Source organism: Buteo buteo, chromosome 26, assembly GCF_964188355.1.
Source record: "Buteo buteo chromosome 26, bButBut1.hap1.1, whole genome shotgun sequence".
Taxonomy (NCBI): Eukaryota; Metazoa; Chordata; class Aves; order Accipitriformes; family Accipitridae; genus Buteo; species Buteo buteo.
Genome location: NC_134196.1, coordinates 4,053,006 through 4,076,016, shown reverse-complemented (window position 1 = coordinate 4,076,016; position 23,011 = coordinate 4,053,006). Strand labels below are relative to the sequence as shown.

Sequence of the window (23,011 nt, the reverse complement as noted above, 5' to 3'; positions counted from 1 at the left end):
GTGGTTGTTTCTGCAGACCTCCACAACTGTGCATCATTTACTGTAAAGTTTTGACTTTTTATTTACAATATTTTTATCTCATTGATAGTATGTTATAATGCTTAAAGTGGTTTGTGTTCTTCCCATACAATTTGCTTGTGTTTGAATACTCGTGTGGGATGTTGATAAAATTTTTCAGAAGTCAGAATGAATCTCTAACTAAACTAGGCTATTTAAGACTAATTGCTGAGAGGTTTTCTTAAAAACAAAGGCTCTTTACATGTTCTGAGTAGAACTGGAGTTAGCATAAATATCCTTTCCATCAAGTCTATCCTAGATACTGCCATATATGTGGTGGTAAACAAAAATAAGAGTTAAATAAATCTAGATATCTGCTGCAGTTGACAACAAGAAATTGCAGAAGTCTATATACATAAATATCTAAACATGTAAAAACCCAATCTGTGGTGATCAGGATCCCATACTTTCTCTAAGAAGTTTTCTTAAGGACTTTTTGTAAATTAGTAGTTTTGCCAGCAGCTTAAAAAAGTTAGTTGTTTGTGGGTTTTTTTTAATACCTTTGCCAGAAGTGCTAGTACCATCCTCGGAGAGAGCAGAAGCCTTTTTCTAATATGTTTTTCCATTTCTGTAAAACAGTCTGTAGGTACCTAATCAGGTTACACTGAGGCTTCATTTTCTGAAGTTTGAAAAGTGCTCTAGTTTTAAAGTTTGTCTCAGTAGAAGTGGTTCAAAGTATACTCTGTTCAATTTTTATAAACTTTAGGAAAACAGTGTCATTAAGTGTTCTGGAGTCACACAATAATATTTTAAAATATATTGCCAAATAGCATAATTTTTTTATTGAAACCATGTGATTTATAAGCTAAGGAACTCTATCAGGTAACCAAGAAAAAATGTTGCTGTGGGAAAAGTTGATTGCTTACATGCTTATTTCTCATGACATTGTTTTGTACATTGACTGTCTTGCAGCTTCTTTCATTATGGTCAGGATGAAACCTAAGGGAGATATTTAAAGCAAAATTTTGGCTTCTTTGCTATTAATTGTGTTGGTTTTCTTCCTGTTGCATAGAATCACAGAATGGCTTGGGTGGAAGGGACCTTCCAACCCTAGTCAAACCCCGCTGCCGTGGGCAGGGGCACCTTCCACTAGACCAGGTTGCTCAAAGCCCCATCCAACCTGGCCTTGAACACTGCCAGGGATGGGGCAGCCACAACTTCTCTGGGCAACCTGTTCCAGTGCCTCACCACCCTCACTGTAAAAAAATTCTTCCTTATATCTAATCTAAATCTACCCTCTTTCAGTTTAAAGCTGTTACCCCTTGTCCTGTCACTACAGGCCTTGATAAAAAGTCTGTCTCCATCTTTCTTGTAAGCCCCCTTTAATTACTGAGAGGCTGCAATAAGGTCCTCTTGGAGCCTTCTCTTCTCTAGGTTGAACAACCGCAACTCCCTCAGCCTTTCCTCGTAGGGGAGGTGTTTCAGCCCTTTCAGATCATTTTTGTGGCCCTCCTCTGGACCTGCTTTGACAGGTCCATGTCTTGGTTGTGCTTGGGACCCCAGATCTGGACGCAGTACTGCAGGTGGGGTCTCACCAGAGCAGAGCGGAGGGGCAGAATCACCTCCCTCGACCTGCTGGCCATGTTTCTTGTGATGCAGCCCAGGGTATGATTGGCTTTCTGAGCTGCAAGCGCACATTTCTGGATCATGTCCAATTTTTCATCCACTGCTATCCCAAAGTTCTTCTCTGCAAGGCTGCTCTCAATCCATTCTTTGCTGGTTGTGTGCTTGCTGTATTCAGTCGTGTTCTGTGGGAAACAGGGAATTATTTTTAACATTTTTTTTTTCTCATTTTTCTTTTTTAACTCTCTTTCAGAATTCCCCACTCTACCAATATCTGCAGGATTTGGGACACACAGATTTTGAAGTATGTTCATCTGTGTCACGGAAGGCAGAGCAATGTGCAGCAGTGGAAAGCCAAAAAGAGCGGACTGTGCATGCTGCCCAGAAAGTGAGTGCTCTCCTGTTCCTGAGTATTTATCTTCTCGAAAGAGAACTGCATTACTTCACAAATAGGCAAACATCAGAGGGGTAAAGATGAATCTCTTACTGTATTTAAAAAAAAAAAGAAAGAAAAAAACCAAATAGAAACCCCAACCAGTTTTCATATCTTGTCTGCAAATGTGTTTGGGAACACGTTTGCCAGTATAGTTTGGAGTGTTTCTTTGCACTTATGTAAGCTGGGGAAGCAAGAGACTTTGATAATGAATTTTTTGAGTGTTGTAAGTTATCTTATGTACTGGATATTATTATGTTAGCTTAGCATGACATTCTGGGAATAAAACCTGTGATTTTCTGGAACAAAATATTTATAGTTCCTAGCCCTTCTCAGGCATTCAGCTGCTAAATATTGCTTACACTGTGACAAAACATATTAAGAAAGAGGATTTCTGGGAAGTATAAATACAGTAACCAATCTGAATGAGATAGTAGAACTGTGGTTAGGATATGGCAATTTTCTAGCTGTAACAGCTGACAAGGGTCATCAGCTGATTAGCTCAGACTTCTTCTATCTCTATCATTCTAAGTAAAGGCTTGTGTGTTTTTTTAAAACATTTTGGTATTAAAATTATGCTTGAGAATTTGGCCATTTAACACCTACTATGGCCTACACATTTTTTGTTTTCCTTATTAAAAATAAATGGTATTTTATTGTTATTGGTAGTGTACAGGCAATGTGACTCAGATGAGGAGCTGTAGCGTGGGTGAGGAAATTCCTCTTTTGAGGCAGCTAAAGTAGGAATCTCTTTGCAGCAAGTATATTGAAAATTCAGTAGCTGGCCTGTCTTTTCCATAGCACCTAGATGGAGCATGCCTCTTTCAGAGGCTTTCAGAGCCTACCTCTTTCACTTCCACAGTGGAGAGTTCAATTTTCAGTGGACATGCTCCAGCTATGTGCTAAGCCAGGAGAAAAAGAGGCCTCCATGCAGACTTCTCTGTCCTGGCCATTGCAGGCTGAGGTGGGCAGCACCTCACAGGTAAGGACCCAAACCAAGCATTCATGGGTTGATGCGTTGCCTCTGAAGAATTACCATTTCTTTCTCCTCTCTCCCCACCATCTACAGTAGCTTCCAACCTTGTGCACCTTAGGTCATCTGATTCTTGCCTGCTGTGGGTTTTAACCACTCACTAGAGCTCTGTTTTCCTGTTATTCATTCCTGCTTTATACCTCTTCGGTCATCTTCAAATCAGATGTTCACAACCCCTTTCCTCTTGTTTGTAACCTCTGCTGCTTCCCTGCTCCACAATGTTCCACCCTCCCAATTAGCTGGCAGTGAACTGGGGAGAGCATCCTATTTTTCCCAAACACAGGCAATATGATATGAGTAGCCCTGAGATCTCCAGAAGGTCTCCCTGCAGGTTTTGGTGGGTGGAGGATCGTATGGCAAATGAGGAGACCTGATGCTTTTCTAAGGATCTTTTCTCAAATAATGCCATCTTGACATGTATCCGCTACTCAGTTCTCAGATGCTTCAAGGAATTAGCCAAGTAATAGTCACAGTTAGTTAGGCTTTATTTCAACAATATTTTTTCGGTTTTGTACGCATCCCTCTTGTTCCTCCTCTATTTTAGGTCAGAAGTATTTTTTTCTTGTGGGATTTTTAATCTATTCTGCTCTGTGTAGGATCTTATGTGGGGTAGTGGAAGTGTATGAATTGATGTGGATAACATGCGTCAGTTTTTTTCTTATCTGGGGGAAATATTTGTGGTTTTTGAAATGCTTGCAATGGTATGGTGTACTTGCAAGGACTGGCATGCACAGTCTTTGAAGTGGAAATTTAGAAGCTGCAGTGTGAAGCTTATTCATCTAGCATTATTCAGAGAAGTGTTGATGGGTCATACTTTCATATAGTGATATTCATTTCAACCACTCTCTGTATAGGCTATATAAGCTTCCTCACACACTCAGGAGTCCATTTGAAAAGACAGGATAATAAAACATGAAACATTTTGCTTTGGTCTTCAGTCCTGCTGGAGTCTATCTTCATGGGTAGATTGGCCATAGTTTGAGTTTACCTGTTGGGCAGGTGCACTGTGCGCTTTGCTTCACAGCCTTGATCCCCAGTTTGTAAGACTTGTAGTCCTATGGAAATGTGCCATGTCTCCCTTCTCTCATGCCCCACTTTCTGATCAAAGATGACCAGGTAGATAAGATGCAGGATGCATATCCATTGAGCGGACCACTAAGTACCACTGTGTGCCCAGCACATGGATTAAACAGAGCCTGTAAAAAATAATCATACTATATTAAGAATCCCTAAGTTTAGTACTGTTCAGCCATGTTCTTGTAGAGTTTACAGCTTTTCAAAGAGTTCAGCAATCATGTAGGAAAAAATTACAAAGGAGCTTTGATACAGAAATCCAGTCTCGTGTGCTGAAGATTTCTGACCCCAAGAAACAGATTAACTGAGGGGAGGAGGAGTAGTGGTTCTTACAGTGTCTCCATGCTTCCTTGGCTGGTTTCTCTAATGTAGGATTTTAAATTTATTGAAGAAATTGATTTCTGGTTACTGTTGATGTGGATAGCTATTGCATTTGCAATAATGATTGCTTCTATCAGTGGTCAAAAAGCAGGGCTGAATTTAATTCAGGGTTTAACTCACAATTTTTTATACTTTAATTTAAACTATCTTTAAAAGTATTCATGGAAATATTAGGTCCACTACCCTTACTTTTCAGAATTGTCAGTTGGTACGCACCATAACTCTCAAGAAACCACCTGAAAATATGTTTTCCCTTTAAAGCTATTGGCAGTTTTGTGGTACATTTACATTGAAGATACCTGTTCTGGCTTAGTGCAGGAAGACTTTAATTAAACTACTGTTAATTGAAGATTAGGGTGACATATTTCATTGGCCTACTATCTGTTCATTACTACAAAGTAATGCATGGACTATCGCTTGTTAGCTGGATTATTTTATTTTGCGTAATTACTTTGGTGGAAGTCAGTAAAGCAGTATGATGCTATGTTAATGTGTATCATTTCCACTGAATTTAATACAAAAGTGCTGTGGGGTGAAGAACCTCAAAAGTATTAAGATATACTGCTTTTAAAAGCCTTGAGTATTCTGCTTTTTCCCTCTCACTTCCCCTCAAGCATTTTACACTTAATTTATTGCGTTGGGAGCAAGTCCTCCAGTTTCATGTCAGATGTAGAAGTAATTCGTCACAGTTTGCCTTGCAACTTGAAGGGAGTGGGCGTGTGAAAATGGGCTGTCCATTTCTTACAAATACTAGGATGTCATTCGCATTGTCTCATCTCTGTCTAGACAAGGACACGTAGTGGAAACAAGGAAGAAATTACCTGTGTGTAATTTCTAGTGGTAAAATGCCATAGGTTCTTCCTGCTGCTGTTCTAGTACCAGTTTGGGAACGTTAACACTTTTCTTTTGTAATCTGATATCAGAAAGTCTGTTGTTGTCATATGATTTCTGTGTCGCTTTGGTAGGGTGTCTCAAAAGGAAAGCGAATGAGGGAGAGGCAGCTGGCCACACATTTAAAGAAGTAGGCTGGATTTAGGAGGATCTGAGGTTCTGTTGCAACTTTTTTATGACATACAGGCAAATCATTTACGTTCCCATCCAATCATTTCCTCATTTTTACATGAAACTGTTATCACTTCCCTTCTCTCAGCCTTCACTGGCCTAGTCTACTGAAATTATAAAATGTCTGGGAAACAAATGGTTTCTGAGTTCTGAATATGTACCTACTCACAGTCCTAATAGAAAATTATCTTAGTTGGGGCTTAGTGTAATGCAAAATATGATCACAGGGAGTAGATGATGTTCCATGCTCAGTGATGCCTAGTATGTGTGTATCGTTTCCCTTCTGTTCTGAAAAGCAAGTTTACAAATGCCTTAAACACTTTATTAAAATAAAAATAGAAAAGCTGCAGTATTGAGTTGAGATTGTTTACTCCTCTTGTATTCAGTCAACTAGGAACCCTGTGCAGATACAATCTGTTGACATGTAGCAAGATTTTGGCAAGGCAAAGATCTAGTTTGGGATCTTCAGGGACTGAAAAAACAAATGTGGAAAAAAAAGAGGTTCCTACTGACTGATACAAACATCACTGTTGTGTCTTGCTGTCCTGCCAAGCAGATCGTATGGTTCAGGCTTAACGAAAGGCAGAGGCATCAGTTGAATTTGAAGCACATCTGAGATAGTTCTCTGTGTGTGTGGTTTTGGTGTCTTTTTTTAATCAGAACATGGTCTTAGTGAACATGGAGCTGAAAAGCTGTAAAGGTGCTTCAAGGTTGTGTGCTGAAGGCAGATGAAATACCAAGCTCCCATCTGAGGGAGTATGGAGATGTGATTTAGCATGGTAATTATAGGTGCAGTGTTCCTGGCTGTACCAATCTCTGGAGAAAGTTACAGCTAAAGTTCTGGTCTCATGATCACTTGATACTCAAAAGCACTGTTTGCAAGAGCTCCTAGACCTGTTTTCTGGAATTAAATCCCATTTGGGTAATTCTGCTTGATCTTTAAGGAATGTATTTCTTTCCATTTACATTTTTCCTTTCTCAGTCATTTTCCTAGACTGCTGTGTATACCTGAATGTTTAAATTGATTATACTGTCACACCTTATCCCATCTTAGATGTGATAATATTTTGTTGTGGTTTAACCCCAGCCAGCAACTAAGCACCATGCAGCTGTTTGCTCACTCCTTCCCTCTCCCGGTGGGGTGGGGAGGAGAATCGAAAAAAAGAAGTAAAACTCATGGGTTGAGATAAGAATGGTTTAATAACTAAAGTAAAATAAAATATAATAATATTATATTTTAATAATATCTATAATTTAATAATAAAATATAATAATAACAACAATTATACTAATAAAAATAATAATAATAATTGTAATGAAAAGGAATATAACAAAAAAAAAAAAAAGAGAGAGAGAGAGGTAAATAAAACCCAAGAAAATACAAGTGATGCACAATGCAATTGCTCACCACCTGCTGACCAATGCCCAAGGAGCAATCCGTCCCTCCTGGCCAACTCCCCCCAGTTTATACACTGAGCATGACGTTCTGTGGTATGGAATATCCCTTTGGCTGGCTCGGGTCAGCTGTCCTGGCTGTGCTCCCTTCCAGCTTCTTGTACACCTGCTTGCTGGCAAAGCATGGGAAACTGAAAAATCCTTAACTTAGGATAAGCACTACTTAGCAACAACTAACACATCAGTGTGTTATCAACATTATTCTCACACTAAATCCAAAACACACTGTACCAGCTACAAAGAAGAAAATTAACTCTATCCCAGCCAGAACCAGGACATATTTCATCACTAGAACAGGGCTGGTGCTGGAGGCAGCTGCTGAGGGTTGTGTTGGGGCTAGCCCTCAGTAGCTGTGCAGGTGACCTGATGTGGAAAGGCAGAAGGACCAGTTCTTTGCCTTTGTCTAGGGCTTCCACCCACTTCATGCTAGCTCTGGGTAGCTGGAATTTATTTAATATGTAGCATTATCTTCTTTCTGAAGTGCACAGAATTGAAAGGTGCAAATGTGAATTATGATATTTTAGATACCTGCTGGTTTGCCATTTCAGGTTCATCCTGTACAAAAGAGAAATAGTCTTTAGAATTTATTTAGGATACAAATGAATGTACCTAAAATGTGCATGTCCTATGCAACATTTTTTTTAAATGTTAGGAGTTATACATCTTTGTTATTCAGTTTACAGAGAGTTTGACTGAGTGGTGTTCTAAAGTTGTAAGAAGAGTACTCCAGAAGCATTGGCAACATGACCTGACTTGTGTGTTGATGAAAGTTGTTTTACTTGTCAGTAGCACTCCCAATGGGAATGCAAACTGTGAGACACTATTCCAAGGATCTGAATAATTTAATGCGTTACTGTAGTCTACTGGGTCACAGCCCAAGACAGTGGGTTGTCTTGTTTTGTGTTTTCAAGCACTGACATGCCTGTTGAGTGTTTATGCAAGCTCAGATTTTTTATTTTTAAATTAAAACACTGAAAATAAACCAACAGATTACTTATGTAGCACAATAGTATGGTGTTTTTTTCAGTAATTCCACAGTCTAGTCAGCTGGTAGCAGTTTAAAATTATCTTTAGTGTAGGTTTAAATGTTCATGATAAAAACCCAAAGGCTTATAAAGGCTAAGGAGTTGAAACTGGTAGGCTCCGAGAGGCATAATTTTAAATTGGACAATTCATTCTGTACTCTGCTTTCAGAGTATGGAGGAAAGCACTTCTGAATGAACTATCAGTCTACAACTCAAATGCAGAGCAAGAGCCTTTGTTTATTTAATCTCAATTTTCTACAGATTGTAATCGGAAAATTTTGTTTTATTTTGCATCACTTTACAAGAAACTTGGAAGATAATCTAGTGCTGCAGTTTGTGACACTCTTCTCTTCCAACTTATGTCAGTGCCCTTGAGCAACATCAAAATACAATCCCTTGGATTTATTCCTTAGTATAAGAAGTGTGGGTTACTGGGATAGCTCCTCCTAGTAAGCCATGATGATGTCTGTGTATTGGAAAGAGCTATCATTATGAAACCCCTATTATTGGTTTGTCTCTCCACTGACCTAAAAACACTTCCTTCTGGTATAGGTTTGCAATTCTAACTGTACACAGAAAGATGAGACATACGTAAAGAAAAACTTGAGTTAGGCTACCTAAATGGATGCCAAAGTTAGTTATTTCAAAAATTGTTGAAGCATAAGGGCTTTAGGGTAACAATTTCTGATGTTACTCAAAGCTGTTCTGCCCTGGCTTGCTGCATCAAACTTGTGTCACATCGCCTTTCAGAGGGCCGTCAGGCTGATCACAGGGCTCACCGCAAAGCTCCAAGCTCCTGTTACTTCGTTTTACTCTTCTATGTCGCACCTTATAGTTGGGGGAAAAAAAGGAAAAAAAAAAAAACAAGAGGGGAAAAAGGAAAGGAAGAAAAACAAGGGGGGAAAAAGGAAAGAAAAAAAAAAAACAAGAGGGAGATACAGAAGCTGCTTTAATGCAGACACCGTTTATACATTAAGCTATTATAATGTTTGGGTTTTTTTTTTATTTTGAAACAGTACACCACAAAATGTAAGTGCTCCACAATTTTTTTTTGGCATACACCTCGTTTGATTGTATTATGTGTCAGCACTCTGAAGATTAAGAGGTAGGGCCTCAGAATTCATGAAATATGTAAGTAAATATTTTGAGAAATACTTCCTGTCAGTTCAGTCTGAGGAAAGTAGATATACAGTGTGTGTCAAAAACTCCATTTTTTTTTTTTTCATTGAATGGGTGCAGAGTGAAGCAAAATCATGTATCTATTTAATTATAATCTTCCATGTATCATATTTTAGGAAGATACATAAGTAAAATGTGTGATGACTGAGAGGGAGTGCCTCTAATTAGTGGCGTTTGAAGTTACGTTTACAGCTGTGATGAAAGTGTGGATTTAGGTTGGATGGGAAGCAGCATGGAGATGAAGTACCTGATAGCACGCGCTGGTTGGGACAGGGAGTTTCTGGGACAGTTCCTTTTCTTACAGTCACTCTGTCCCTGTCGACAACTTCTCCTGAGCCTTGTCCTCAAGCTGTGGTGGTCTGCCAAGGAGAGGTTGTTCCTTTCCTGGTCTTTTATTTTTCTTCAGTCCCTGTCAGCCATTTAACTTCACTGCTTTTTTTATCCTCAAGGAAGGAGAAAGTCTTTCATATTGATGCAGTAGCTGCCAACTTGAGATCAAACTAATTCTATCTATAGTTATTTTTAACAGTACAACATAACAATCCATTATGCTCCAAATAGGTGGGGTTACTGAAAGCTTTATTTCACACTCTTGTGTACAGTCAAACTGACGGGAAGCAGATGTTCCCTTAGAGTACTCTGAAGTTAGGCCAGACACAGTAAGCGAAACTTCCTTACAGGTACTTGGGTCTGAGTTAACAAGAAATGCAGAAATAAAGGAATTGTCTGTTGTTATTTATTTGTTTCTGGCTTTGGTGTTTTTTTTAATTGGAGTAATTTCTTTTCCCTTCAGCAAGGCATCCTGTCAAAACTAGTTGAGTTCTTTAGAAGTTGGTTTCCTTTTCCACAGTATAAGAAAGACGATGACATACTTCACCGACTGGTAAGTGATGACTGGTTTTTTTTCCCCCATTTCCTTTCCTAATCCACAAGTCTTTCTCTCCTTTGTACCTCATCCTCTGAGCACCATCTTTGGTCTGTATTGTTGGTTTTGGTTCTAAGAGTTTTACTTATTCTTCAGGTAATATTGATTCTGGTTTTCAGAGTGACTGTGCCAGGCAAATTGGGCACCCAAGAACCGGAACAATATCAGTAGCCAGGTTGAAGATGTTCAAAATGTGGAAAAGAAATTAAAATAAAATGTGTGAGAAATTAAAGAAACTCTTGAAAGCTGAAAGGAGTTAACCTCCAGTGTAGCTGGAGGTGGAAGGCAGTGTGGAAGTGCTGACTGAGAAAGTCCATATGTTGCAGCCTGGCGCCTTGCAGACACAGCTCAAGACAGAAGGCTCTAGAGCTTCATCTGAGTGTTGCTTCACCCTCTGTTTCAGCTTGTTAGCTCAGGCATAGCACAAATGCAGCTGTACTACCCCTGGACCCAACCTGGCCTATTTGTTTCTTCACTGCTCTCCGCAGTGCTTCTGCATTTGGGAAAAGCGAAGCAGATTAAGGTACCTCCATTATAATGCGTCAGAACCATGTTACACATTAAGAGCAGATCACATCTGTGTAGCAGTCTGGCTGTAAGGAGAGGCAAGAACAATTCTCTGCCTACTGATGTGCTCTCATGTCAGCAGTTCAAAAGCAGGTTGGGTGTCCATCTGCCTCACCAGAAGTTGTATTCTCCCACTCCTGGAGCCTGCAGGAACTTTTAGGGCCCAAGTCAGCCTATGTGGGGTAGACCTGAAGGGTGATAGTTTGAGCCCAGATAGTTAAAAATAGTTTTATGCTGCCTTTATATTTGTTCTCTGCAGTGCCACTTTCTAGCCAGTTCAGTCTCTAGCCTGGGCTTGTCAGAGATCTGCTTTAACTTGCACCCGGCTGCTTCAGGTTCCTAGTCTGTCTTGCAAATGTCACATTATGCAAACTCTTCCAGAATTTAGAAGTTAGAATTTTGATGTATTTTTTTCCTACTATGATGTAGGGATGACGTCTTCAAACATAGCTTAAAAAAAAAGCATCGAGCAATGTGAGATGTTAGGGGTTTCCATTTCTCAGAGTTCTGCTGAGTCCAACTGCTATCTCTTCTCCCTTATCTCAAGAGGACAAAATTTCCTCTGAAACCTCTCAGTAGTGATCTTTGGTTCTTTTTTCTTCCTCCCTCTTCCCCTATGAATCAAAGGTATTAACAGCTTTTTTTAGCCTTACTTTCTTGAGATGGAGACACAACCAAAGAATATGGAAAACATGTTTCTCCTGCTGCATGCTACAGTAGAGTACTGAAATGACACAGGATGCATTGGAGGAGGGCAGAGTTTCCTCTTGCACACAGTCCTGAAACAAATGTTTTCCATTAAAAGTAGAATGCAAGTTATCTCAAGTGACATAAATGTATGGAATTAAACTTTTGCCTAGCTATCTTATGGTTTCATAAAGAATCTAATTCTGTCAGTAGCAGAACTGAACAGATTTTGTACTGTGAAATGTCATACTTCTGTTAACAGCTTCTATTAGAGGGTTTTCAGAAGTATTCTTTACCTCCTGTAATCTAGCTAGATGCAGATGCACGTGTTCAGTGTTTGTTGGGTTTTGTTATGACATTCTTGATTTGAAGTGGTTTGTAATTGGTGCAGTATCCAAATTAAAATTTATGGGGGCTTCTCTGATGGATATATTTGTCTTCAAGAGCTGTGTATTTGTCTTGAAGAGATATCATTGTAGGGGGAAAAATAGGAAATGCTTATCATGGCATCAAATCCACAAGTAAGTAACTCCCTGAAGTTTGCCTGGAGTTTAGCAAGTGAGGGCTTCAGAGTCCCATGCTGTTCCATGTTTGGATCAAGTTCTGTTGGGAAAGAAAGGCACAGCATCCTGCAGGAGAGGACTTCACTGCCTTGGCTTGGGGCTTGAGTCCAGTGCATTGACCCTACTGTTATTTAGCATCCACACGTGACTTTTTGATGGCTAATTTGTAATATCTGTCTCTTTCTAATTTTTTTTTTGTTTGTTAATGATGTAAATTATGTCATGACATTAAAAAACCCCAAAGTGTTTGCTATTTTATTAATGATCTTCTAATAGATATAGTACCTCTCTGATTCTTACGCAAATACATTGGCATAATCTGTGGCATGTTTCCAGGTATTGTTACTATCTAGGTCAGATCACAAAGTCAGTGCAATGCATCCTGCAAGTCTGAACTGTTAGGTAGTATGTTAGTTTTTAAAGTTAAGCAAGTTTAATAAAAATGAAGTAGCTACTTGTGATATATCTGAAACATTCCTGTAGTCTTTGGGAACAGATTGTTAGCAAAGTGTAGAGTGTCTGGGTGTTTTCCTTGTTCTGCTAACTTAATTTTAAGAATTTGCATATTCTTTACTAATGCCTGTTTTTTCTGCTGCCCGTTTGTGGTAAGGATGTTGGATTTCGATTTGACACGCTTCGTACCATCCTGCAACAGGAAGTTCTGCTGCAGGAGGATGTGGAACTGATTGAGTTCCTTGACCCCAGTATCCTGTCTGCAGGGCAGTGTAAGCAACAGGAAAACGGACAGCTTCCAACGCTACGCTCCCTAGCAACTCCTAATATTTGGTATTGTACAGAGAATATCTACCACTATATTCACTGAGAAACAAGCAAAAAATATATTGTGTGTTCTTAATATAAAATACAAAAATAAACTAACTACTTTTTTTTCTCAGGTCTTTGAGTCTTTGGTCCACTAGTCCCCAGATTTTTATATAAGCGTGTTTTTTCCCTTGGGTGTTTTACTGAAAGCGTGAGTTTTAATCTGAGATAGCTACATGAACATGAATGCGATACTTCCAAAGCCTAATATATGCTGTAAGGAAGAACTAACATAGTTGATTAATTCATTCATTTCTAAAGCTCTACAATGGTGATTTTGATAAATGTGAAGGCTGAATTGAAGTGTTTTCTTTGCTGTAGCCTTCATAAAAATATGTTTTGGGGCGGGGGGGGGTGCAGTTAATTTTCAGATGTAGAGTACCAGACGAACAGACTAAGGAATATTTAAGTAAGATGCATTCAGGTCAGCAGAGGCTCGTGAAATTCACCCTAGAATACTGAAGGAGCTAGCTGCAGCAGTGTCTGAACAACTACCACCTGTATTTGAAAAATAACAAGGATGGTGGGTGTTCTGATAGAGTGACTTGCTCAGAAATGGACAGGAGTCAGTAGATAAAAATATCTAATTGCACAGCCCAGTGCTATGTTTTCATACATATGTTAGGAAAGTAGATAAAATTATTATAAAGCCATAGCAGGTTAAAAACCCCAACTGTTTAATTTGTAATATGTCATTGTTGATGCTCTCTGTCAAACAAGAGAACTTTTGAACCAGATTTTTCCAGTGGTTTGTCCTGGTCCTAGCACTATTCATTGTTTCTTTAATTATTCAGGTGATAAAGTACACTTAGAAAATTTGTAAATATTGCTCAGCTTACAGATGACATCAAGTTTGTAAGTGTTTTGGCAGAATGGAGTTCAAAAGTAGCCTGGAGAAATACCTTGAAATCAACAGAAAAGTCAATAAAGACAAAAGTCTAATGATACACTTGGGAAGGAAAAATCAAATTAACAAACATGAAGTGGTGAATAATTGGGTAGGGAGTACTACTTCAGAAAAGGATCTGCACATCATTGCAGAGCATAAATTGAATGCATCAGCAAATTATTCAAAAAATGGCAGATCTCATCCTGGTGTCCTTGTTATATGCAGGACATGGGGGTTTACTTTTCTGTCTGTTTCCCTAAGCCTTGTGTTAGACTACAGCATCTGGTTTTGGATGCCGCTCCTGGAAAGGCATAGGTAATTTAGAGACAGTCCAGAACAGAACAAGAAGAATAATGAGTTTAGAAAATGTAATCTTTTGAAAACATTAGCGTGTGCTAGGATTATTTGGCCGAAATGGAGAAAATTGAGGTGGGATGGAACAGTGTTACGATGTGTAGAAGGTAGTTAATAAGAAGGTGGTGATCAGTCGTCGTTTATTCTGTTCAGAAAAGGGAAAGATGTGAGGAAAAATGATGTGATTCATTTGCCAAGGATTAAGATTGGACTTAGGGGAAATCTTTTGAACTCTAAGGATACTTACGAGTTGGAATAGCTACCTGGGTGGGTTGTGGAGTCTCCCATTTTCTTCTTCAGTCCATCTGTGATGATCTGGATTAACCTGAAACTGAAAATGGACAAAGTGAGCTCTTAAATCCCTTCCAGTCTTTCCTTGTTGTTATTAATTTTTTGTGTGTGTGTGATTTTTATTTTTTTTTTAATGTACCAAGGAAGTTATAGCCTGTGTGTCTGTCCTTTTTAAATTTAATTACACATCTGGAATATTTTAACCCTGGACCTTTACTGAAACCTATCAGTAGTCCTGAAGAGTTAACGCTTGTATAGCTTGTTGAAATATGACCACAAAACTGTCCAGAAAATAGAAACCCAGAGATCGTGTCTTATTTTAGAAATGGGAAAATATTCCTTGTATATACTTCCAAAACTAAATACAGGAAACGCAGCTTTAAGGGGTGAAGAAAGTGAATACTTTACTTTCCAAAAATTCTGAAAAAGCTGTTATGGACCCTGAAGCCCACATCCCATCCATCTCTGTGAAGACTGTCATAATTTTACAAAACTGCAACTGTAATACTATATATGAAACACAGTGTATTTTCTAGCAGTTACTTATTTTTGTTGAATTTTTCTAGTTGAAAATAACAGCTTTATGAAGTTTTTAAAATGTCCTTGAGAAATAATTGAACTGAGATACTAGTAACTCTGTTCTTTAAGGATTTTCAAAAGCTGCCAAATTATTTAAAATGATTATTCAAGCCATCTTCATAAAAATGTGTTAAAAACTAGTGGTGTGTTGGTGTCCAAGTTAAATGAGTCAGACTCTGGAAAAAATAAAGCTGGCATTACTTGAGGGTTTTGTTACCAAAAGAAACATGCCCTTCCCTACTGTACTCTTGAACCTGGAAGTACAGATATTCCAGTTCCTACCCACCCTGGCTTATAGTGCTGAGTAGTCAGCTTTTTTCTTTTTCTATTTTTTTTTTTTTTAAGTCATATGTATAAGAGAAACTGACCTTTCAAAGTGGTATATTATTCTTCTACCGGTGCCATAAAAAAGCCGGAGAAATGTTCCCTTAACATATACTGACCAAGTAATATCATGTACATGTATATCTAAATCTGCCACTAGGAGTAGTTTTTGGTGTTTACAGCTCCCTTCAGGACCTACATAAAAGCCCTGTAATAAAATGTCATAATCCCAAAATGTAGCCAAAAGCTTCATGATTTTCCCACTTGTTTGACCTCAGGAATCTGTGGTTGATGATACTTTCTCTGTTTGCAGGGATGTCTCGCTGTTTCTTGCCTTTGTAAGTGCACTGCTTATGCTTCCTTCATGGTGGAAGGAATCATTGTGGCTGCTGTGGGGACTAGTTCTGCTTGTCTATGCAGTCTTTCGAGTGTGGGGCACATGGAGGACAGCCAAGCTGCAAATGTCCCTGCGAAAATACTGTATCCAGCTGGAAGAAACAGTGGCGAATAGCCGAGCTTTTACTAATCTCGTGAGGAAAGCTCTACGACTCATTCAAGAGACTGAAGTAATTTCCAGAGGATTTACCCTGTGAGTCTATATTTCACTTTATTTAATACACAGATCCATCCAAGCCAGATGTCTTCTAAAATTGTCTTGTTACACTGTCTCCCATAACAAGTGGAATTACTGAAAAACATAATACCTAAAGCTTTTAATTTACATAAAATAGTATAATTACCATTCATACTAAAAGTATGAATTCTAACAACTCAGTATTAAAACCCTGCATCCTGAAGGAGAATCAAGTCTCACAAAACTCCTACGCCTTTGAAATCTCCTGCTCTGCTAGCAATGAAATACATGAAGAAACGGATTTTGAAACAATTTAGTTAACTGTTTTGGAGAGTCATTTGGAGGGTTGTTTGTTTGAGGGTTTTTTGTATCTTATATTACCAAATCTATGTAAATAAACTGACCTGCAAGTAAACATTCATGTTTAGAAAACAAGATGACATGAAAACCTTCCTATTTTTATTTAACAAATAACAGTCTGAAGTAATGAGAACACAGCAATCAGCAAAGACCATCAAAGGTCATCTCCCACCTCAAAAAAAGTTTACATTACTCTTTTTTCTTGCATACAATTGTTGAGATGTTTAGATTCTTAAATTATTTAGTGCTGAATTTGCCACTCGTCCACTTAAGGGATGTGAAAGTGTTCCTGGTTATTTAGCTCTTGTAGCTATTTGGTAACTTTTGCTTATTTGCTATGTGAAAGGACATTAGAACATGTTCAGTGTACATAATGATCCCAAAGCCAACAGGCCCGCTTCTGTGCACTCTCATTGCCATGTATGCTTTTCCTTGTAACAGCCTATGGCTAGATATATACCTGTGCCAGTTAGACTTAAGGTTAAAGGAGGTTGGAAACGCCAACAGCTAAAATCCAGTTGACTTCTTTCTAAAAACAATAAAAAATTTCCTGGTGTGCACCAAGAAATTGTTTGTTCATGCCACACCAACTATTCTGTGCTGAGGCACATGTCTTTACATGCAAGCTTGAAACTGTAGACTTAACATTTTGAATTAATTTTCTAGCTTAAGATACCTTCAGTATGCTTCATTGAAGAAATGTTTCATTCTCCCTTTGGAATGCATAAGCATGTCTTCAGTCTGCCTAGCTATGTGTTTTGTTTTGGTTTGATTTTTTGCTGAAGAAGCATATAGTTAAGCAATAGGCAGTCTTATCTTTGCAAACGGGTTCTTAGAAGAAATTATTGTTAGGGCTTGTCCAAATTACAGATGAGAAAAACATTTAGATTTTTTCTAAGTTTAAGCAAACGAACTTGTGGTCAATGTCTAAATTGCTTGTGCTTGTTCTTTTACTACATATCTTAGATAACAGTTAACAAAAAACAGACTGGTCTTTAAGCTGATGGTTGATCTAATAGTCTCTTTACTTAAAACTTTGGCAAGCTTTTCAAAAGACTTTGGAGTATGGATGGAGTGGGAGAAGTCTGACTGTGCCAGCATCCTCATTGGAACAGTTGTCCAGTATGAAGAAGTCAGTGCTGTATGGGTTTTGGTTTGGTTTAGCCTGGAGGAAGTTCTAACTCCAGAGTGTCTTCTTCTGCATCCACATATGCAAGACATGCTTGAAATTCCAACCATTAAATTCTTTGCTTGAGATAGTGCTTCATGTATGATCCAAAAACCTAGCTACCGCTACGCCTTTTTTCTTCCAGAATTTTGCTGCAATAAACCTTAGCAGAGCAAAGTTTAGTATGTTCTCCTGTAGTAACCTTGTTGAAGTCCTAATGCTTGTTCAGAAAGAGTCACATGGCAATAGAAATGGTTGCATCTGAAAAGTTAATTAGTATCTTCTTGTGTCATTTTACATCCTAGAAGGAATGGGATTTCAACCAGGTAGCACAGCACCTGGTAGCACAGTTCAATGATATGTACGCTGCTGTTTTAATATGCTGGTAGCTCAGCATAGTTTGGACTGTGCATTAACCATGTTGTGAATGGAAAGATACTGAAGCTGACATTTAAATAGTACTGAGTTCAGATTTTGACTAGCTGTACTTAGCTAAAGTCTGATATGGCAAGCCCAGGTCTATAGTTTTGGCCTGAAGTTCCTTGCATTCCACTGCTGTTTTTTCTCCCCATTGCACCATCCATTGCTATGTTCTCATAGGTTACTTTACATATGCTTTGAAATATCTATGGCTTTGATTTATTCTACCCTATTTGCCCCTTTTTAATTGATGTTTGACTATCTCTGTAAATGTTAAATTATTCTTGATGAGGTTTTGGTCAGTTGTCTGCTGGTTTACTGGTTTACTACTGTGTGGCAGTGACTGCCATATGCTTAACCAATCCAAACATCATTTTGCCTTCATTCCTTTCCCACCCAAAAAACCCCACAGCAGCCACTTAGAAAAGGAACTAAAAACCTGTCAGGCCTCTCTTATATTAGCTACTCTCAAAGGCAACTGGATATTCTGATTTCAGAATGGTCTTCAGAAGTGATTAACGCTGCTGTTGGCATTTCAGGTATGTCTGCATGGTACAAGCTCTGTGATGCAGATATGGCCAAGACCTCACCAGGGTAGTCTGGATTACAGAAATTGTGTAGCCAAGGAAGGGCAGTGCTCTACTCGGGCAGAATGGCAGTATTTCTGTCTAATTGCTTCATTTGCAATTAGGCAAATGAAGCCTGATCACGGGTTGCAGCCTGGAATTTCTGATGCGTAATGAGAGCATGTCCATTGTCTTGCACATTATAAAATGAAAACTGTAGGAATACATAATGAAAGGCTGCAGCAATAAGCAGCAAGTAGTTATTTCCTTGTCTTTCACTCAGATAATTAGCTTTTCTCCAAAATGCTCCCTTTCTAGTATATTTTAAACTAGAATCAAGCTCTATGAGCACATATTGGTGTATATAGCATCTTTATAGCTGCTTTCATGTTGGAGTGCAGTAATAGGATTTTATTTATCTGTCTGTACAAGTTTGTTAAAAGTTGAAAGCCTATTTAAAATTTGGCTTGTGAGATTAAGAGAGAAATAAGTCACTGTTCTTTACAAGTAAAATGGGTTTGGAGCAGTAGGAAAGAGGAAATTCACCCTTAACCTTATTTTCTTCTTGCTATTTGTGGCTGATACACCAAGCTGCTAACATTTTATAAGTCCAATTAAACTATATAGAAGATAAATGGAATATTAGGAAATTAGGAATATGGCACGTCTGGCACATAGACATTTATAGCAAGTTATACTAATTTAAGATTACTGGAATAAAGAAGAATTATTTTATAAAAAACACTGAAATAAACCTTCCCAGAAGGAAACCAAATTGTTTTGCTGAATACTGGTGATACGTGCTGTGCATGAGTTGTGCTATATTTGTTAGGTATAGGAGCTGGAAATGCTTACATTGCTGTAGCAGAACATAGATCTCTTTCTCTTTTTTACAGTAGAAAAATTTTGCTCCTTTTCTTTGAGCCTCCTTCTGACAATTCACCCAGGGCTTGAGTCTACAAACTGATGTGAGAGTTCATCCATAAACACCTCCAGTTGTTACCTTCAAAATCTAGGGAAACGTTAGAGATTGGCATGTACTCCATTACATGCTGTGTTCCCTAGTGAAACGTATGGCAAGACTAGCATTTTAAATTTACATTCAGAAATTGAAATTAACACAGTTTGGTTTTATTTTATTCAGATTCTAAAGTACTTTATGAGATGTGATATAAACCATTTTAATATCACTCACATAATTTAATATGGTACACAGATATTTTAATGTGGTATTTCGGCTAGTGTATTCAATATACTGCAGTATTTGGCATGAATCTCCTTGTGTTAATCATATTTAACATACTGACATGGGTCCAGCCTTGTTCACGGGGTGGGCTGCGTCGCTTTTCATATTTGACAGTGAAGGCACTAAGCTATTCTCCTTCCTGCTCGATGTGCAGCATGGTCCAGCTAAGCACATGCAGTAGAACTGACGTTTTTCCAGCAGGGTCATATCTGCTGGCTTAGTCAGCTCTTCAGTCTGATGGGCTACAGAAATAGTTACCAGTGCAGCAACCCACCTCAGTCTTGCCAAGTACCCTGTATGCTTTTCCTTTTTAAGTGACTGTGGACATGAAATCACCTCCTCACTGTGCCCTGGGAAGGGTGAGAGCAGAAGCAGGCTTCCAGTCCCCGAACAATTCATCAAAATTCATCATCTTGTTGCCCACACTATGCCCATTCCTGAGTTGATTCTAGTAAAAATGGTCCGAGCAAGTGGAGTGCACCTAGGCTATTTTCAGTGTCTCAGTCATAGGTTTGGCATCAGACTGTATATGAATAGATATAACTGGTTATTAATCTTTTTTTCCTTTTCTACAGCTTAATGTTACACAGACATATTTAACATTCACTCAGTTCACAATTCAGTTTATTTCCAGATGAGGCAATTTCTTACAGTTCTAAAGCCATTATGAAGTATACTCTAATAGGCAAGTGGCACAGTTTCTTTTAAATGGTATATTCACCTGAATACGTGGACACCAAAATACATTTTCAAATATGCTTGTATAGTTGCTTACATTTCATGTGTTTACCTGTCAGACTCCCACAAACACAGCTGTCATTCACTGCATGATGATAAAATCTATGTCACCACTCAAATAATATTTCTGTTGACCTAAAGAAGATTCTGCATGGAGAAGCGTGAAAGAATATAGTGTTTTGCATGAAAAACAATATGTAGTAGCACATTTTTTCTGCAAAAATTTTTTAAAGAACAAATTTGCATATAAAGAGGTATATGTTAAATATCTGTGTGTTGAAACTTCCAAAGCTTACAGTGGGCTTGTTATAGTTTTTTATCAGAGATAATGTTATGACCTGCCTACCCTTAGTGTGTCATTTTGGAAAACTGTGGAGAAAACAGATGTCCTCAGGAGTTTTGCCATAGCTCAGATGAGAATAGAATCAGGCTGTCTACTGAGGAATCCTGGCTGCTTATCTGAAATTTTGATTAAATATATCATTGCTGTGACGGATCTCTTGTTTTGCTCTCATCATTACTGAGTGGTTTGAAAAATTTTTCTAACTAATGGAATAAGAAAACTGATGTACTGTCTTTTAAAAATACTTTAGGACATCTGTACAGTTGTATCACATTTTACTTTTCAAGTTTGCTTGACAGGGTCAGTGCCGCTTGCCCATTTAATAAAGCTGGACAGCATCCTAGTCAACATCTTATTGGTCTCCGGAAAGCCGTTTATCGATCTGTCAGAGCCAACTTTCGAGCTTCAAGACTGGCTACTCTATACATGCTGAAAAAATATCCTTTTTGTAAAAACCCACAAGTTCAGATATTCCATGTCACCTACTTGTAATTGGGCCAATGTTTAGAGTTAGTACATCTAGAAACATACATAGAGTTAGTATATCCAGAAACATGCATATCTAAACAAGATAAAGAAAAGGTAACATACTAAATTTGGGCTTATGCTTGGTTTGGAACATTTTTAAAGTTTTTGTCTTTTTGTGCACTATGCAGCGTGAGGTAAGATTCTGTGCACTGAAAACATTGTCCCAGTTACTGACACCCATGCCTTTCGTGTAAGTACTGATAATGTGTTTCAGAGTCCTTCAGGATTTTGTTTTATAATTCCTCTTAGCCATCTTTTTCCCTTGCACCAAAATACCCTCTTCTCTGAACAATATGGCCTTTCACTCGACATCCCCATGTTCAAAGCTAACTTGATTTCCTGTTTCAGACAAACTAGGTGAAACTCTGATTACATTAATTAGCCAAAATGCACATTTAAGAGCAAGGAGTTTCTACTCTGAATCAAAGCAGAACACTTTGTTCAGATTCCATTTTGTGAAGTGTTGTGTGTTTCTTCAGTGAATTGTATACTTTCTTCAATGGCATGAGCATTTCAAGGGTTTTTTCTATGTTTACTGTACTTACTGCACTATATAGGAAATAACAATGTCTTCACCCTGTTTTATAGCAAAAAATAAAACAGATATGTTCCTGATCTGAAAAAACACGTGCAGGGAAACAAAAGCTGATGGTGATGCGAGTGTTGGAAATTGGACATGACAAATTACTTGTTTTGTCTTCCTGAAACATAATATTTGACTAATATATCTTGCCTGGCAAATGGACGGATATATTGAGCGACAGTGTGTATACGAACAGAGGCACACACAAAGCTACAAGTGCATACATTCACTTTGAAGGAAACGAGTATTTCTTTGCAAAATAGTAAGTTGTGTAGGGATAGGCATCCTCATTCTGGGCTCAAGACTTCACTCTTAGCTCTGAGGAATAAGGTGTATTTGCTATGTAAAAAAAATAATCTGACTGGTTCAGACACATTGATAAGAGCAACTGATACCTAGCTTGGAAATAATCAAGAGTCACGTATAAGAACATGGGAAGAGAGATCTGAAAATAGTATCAGATAACATGGCCTTCCCAAATATCCTCCAGCATGAAGAAAGTCAGTCCAGCAGTGGTTATGACAGGTGTGGCTGGGGAAGTTACAGATTCAAGGAATACTGGTGTGTATTAGACTGTCCACTAGTTTTGTAACTACTAAACTTAAGGAGTGGCTTTTAAATTAAGGAATGGGAAAGAAGAAAGTTTTGTTACTTTGGATAATTTGACATTTATATCTGTCTTTGAAAAATTTTTAAGATGGAAGTTCCATTATATCAAATTATCATGCAGATATCACAGTAGTAAGGGCCAGCAGAAATAAATGGCCAAAAATATATTGAAGTTGCATGTATATAGATAGGTTCTTGACAAATGGGAAGAGAAACATTATATTTGTGTAGAACGTAGTGGCAAAAACAGTGGCAGTGTGTGCGCTGAGATGCAGGGTGGGCCAATTCTGCAGTGCATGAAAACTGAAAGTAAGGAATTTAAATGTAAGGAGGGTAAGTAAAGGTTCCCTCCTCCCCACCAGGATAATTAAGAGCAGCTTTAAGGTAGTTCCAAGTTGCCTTATTTTGAATTTTTCCCTGCGCATCATGAATGCCTGAAAATGTTATGTTTATTACATGGGTATTGATGGCAAGGAGCATCTTTCAGATAGATTCCAGTGCCTTGTGCACTTAAATAGTACTCTTATGCTGGAGGGGGCAAAGATTCCTTCATGTCGAAAGCATTCACAGCTGCCACTTGTGACAACTTTAATGCCCTTGTCCGTCATCAAAT

At 38.3% G+C, this 23,011-nt stretch overlaps 1 protein-coding gene across 6 annotated transcripts in view; it reads left to right on the top strand.

Moving 5' to 3' along the window:
* VEZT (vezatin, adherens junctions transmembrane protein) overlaps positions 1-23,011 on the top strand; it is a 92,914-nt gene that overhangs the window by 11,638 nt on the left and 58,265 nt on the right. For 5 of the 6 annotated variants that reach the window (XM_075058002.1, XM_075058003.1, XM_075058004.1 and 2 more), the window contains exons 2-6: positions 1,874-2,008; positions 10,056-10,145; positions 12,615-12,790; positions 15,577-15,852; positions 20,966-21,115. In XM_075058002.1, coding sequence (XP_074914103.1) covers positions 1,874-2,008; positions 10,056-10,145; positions 12,615-12,790; positions 15,577-15,852; positions 20,966-21,115 — 827 coding nt within the window. The remainder of the gene's footprint in view (positions 1-1,873; positions 2,009-10,055; positions 10,146-12,614; positions 12,791-15,576; positions 15,853-20,965; positions 21,116-23,011) is intronic. The other variant, XM_075058001.1, reaches the window with a different exon arrangement.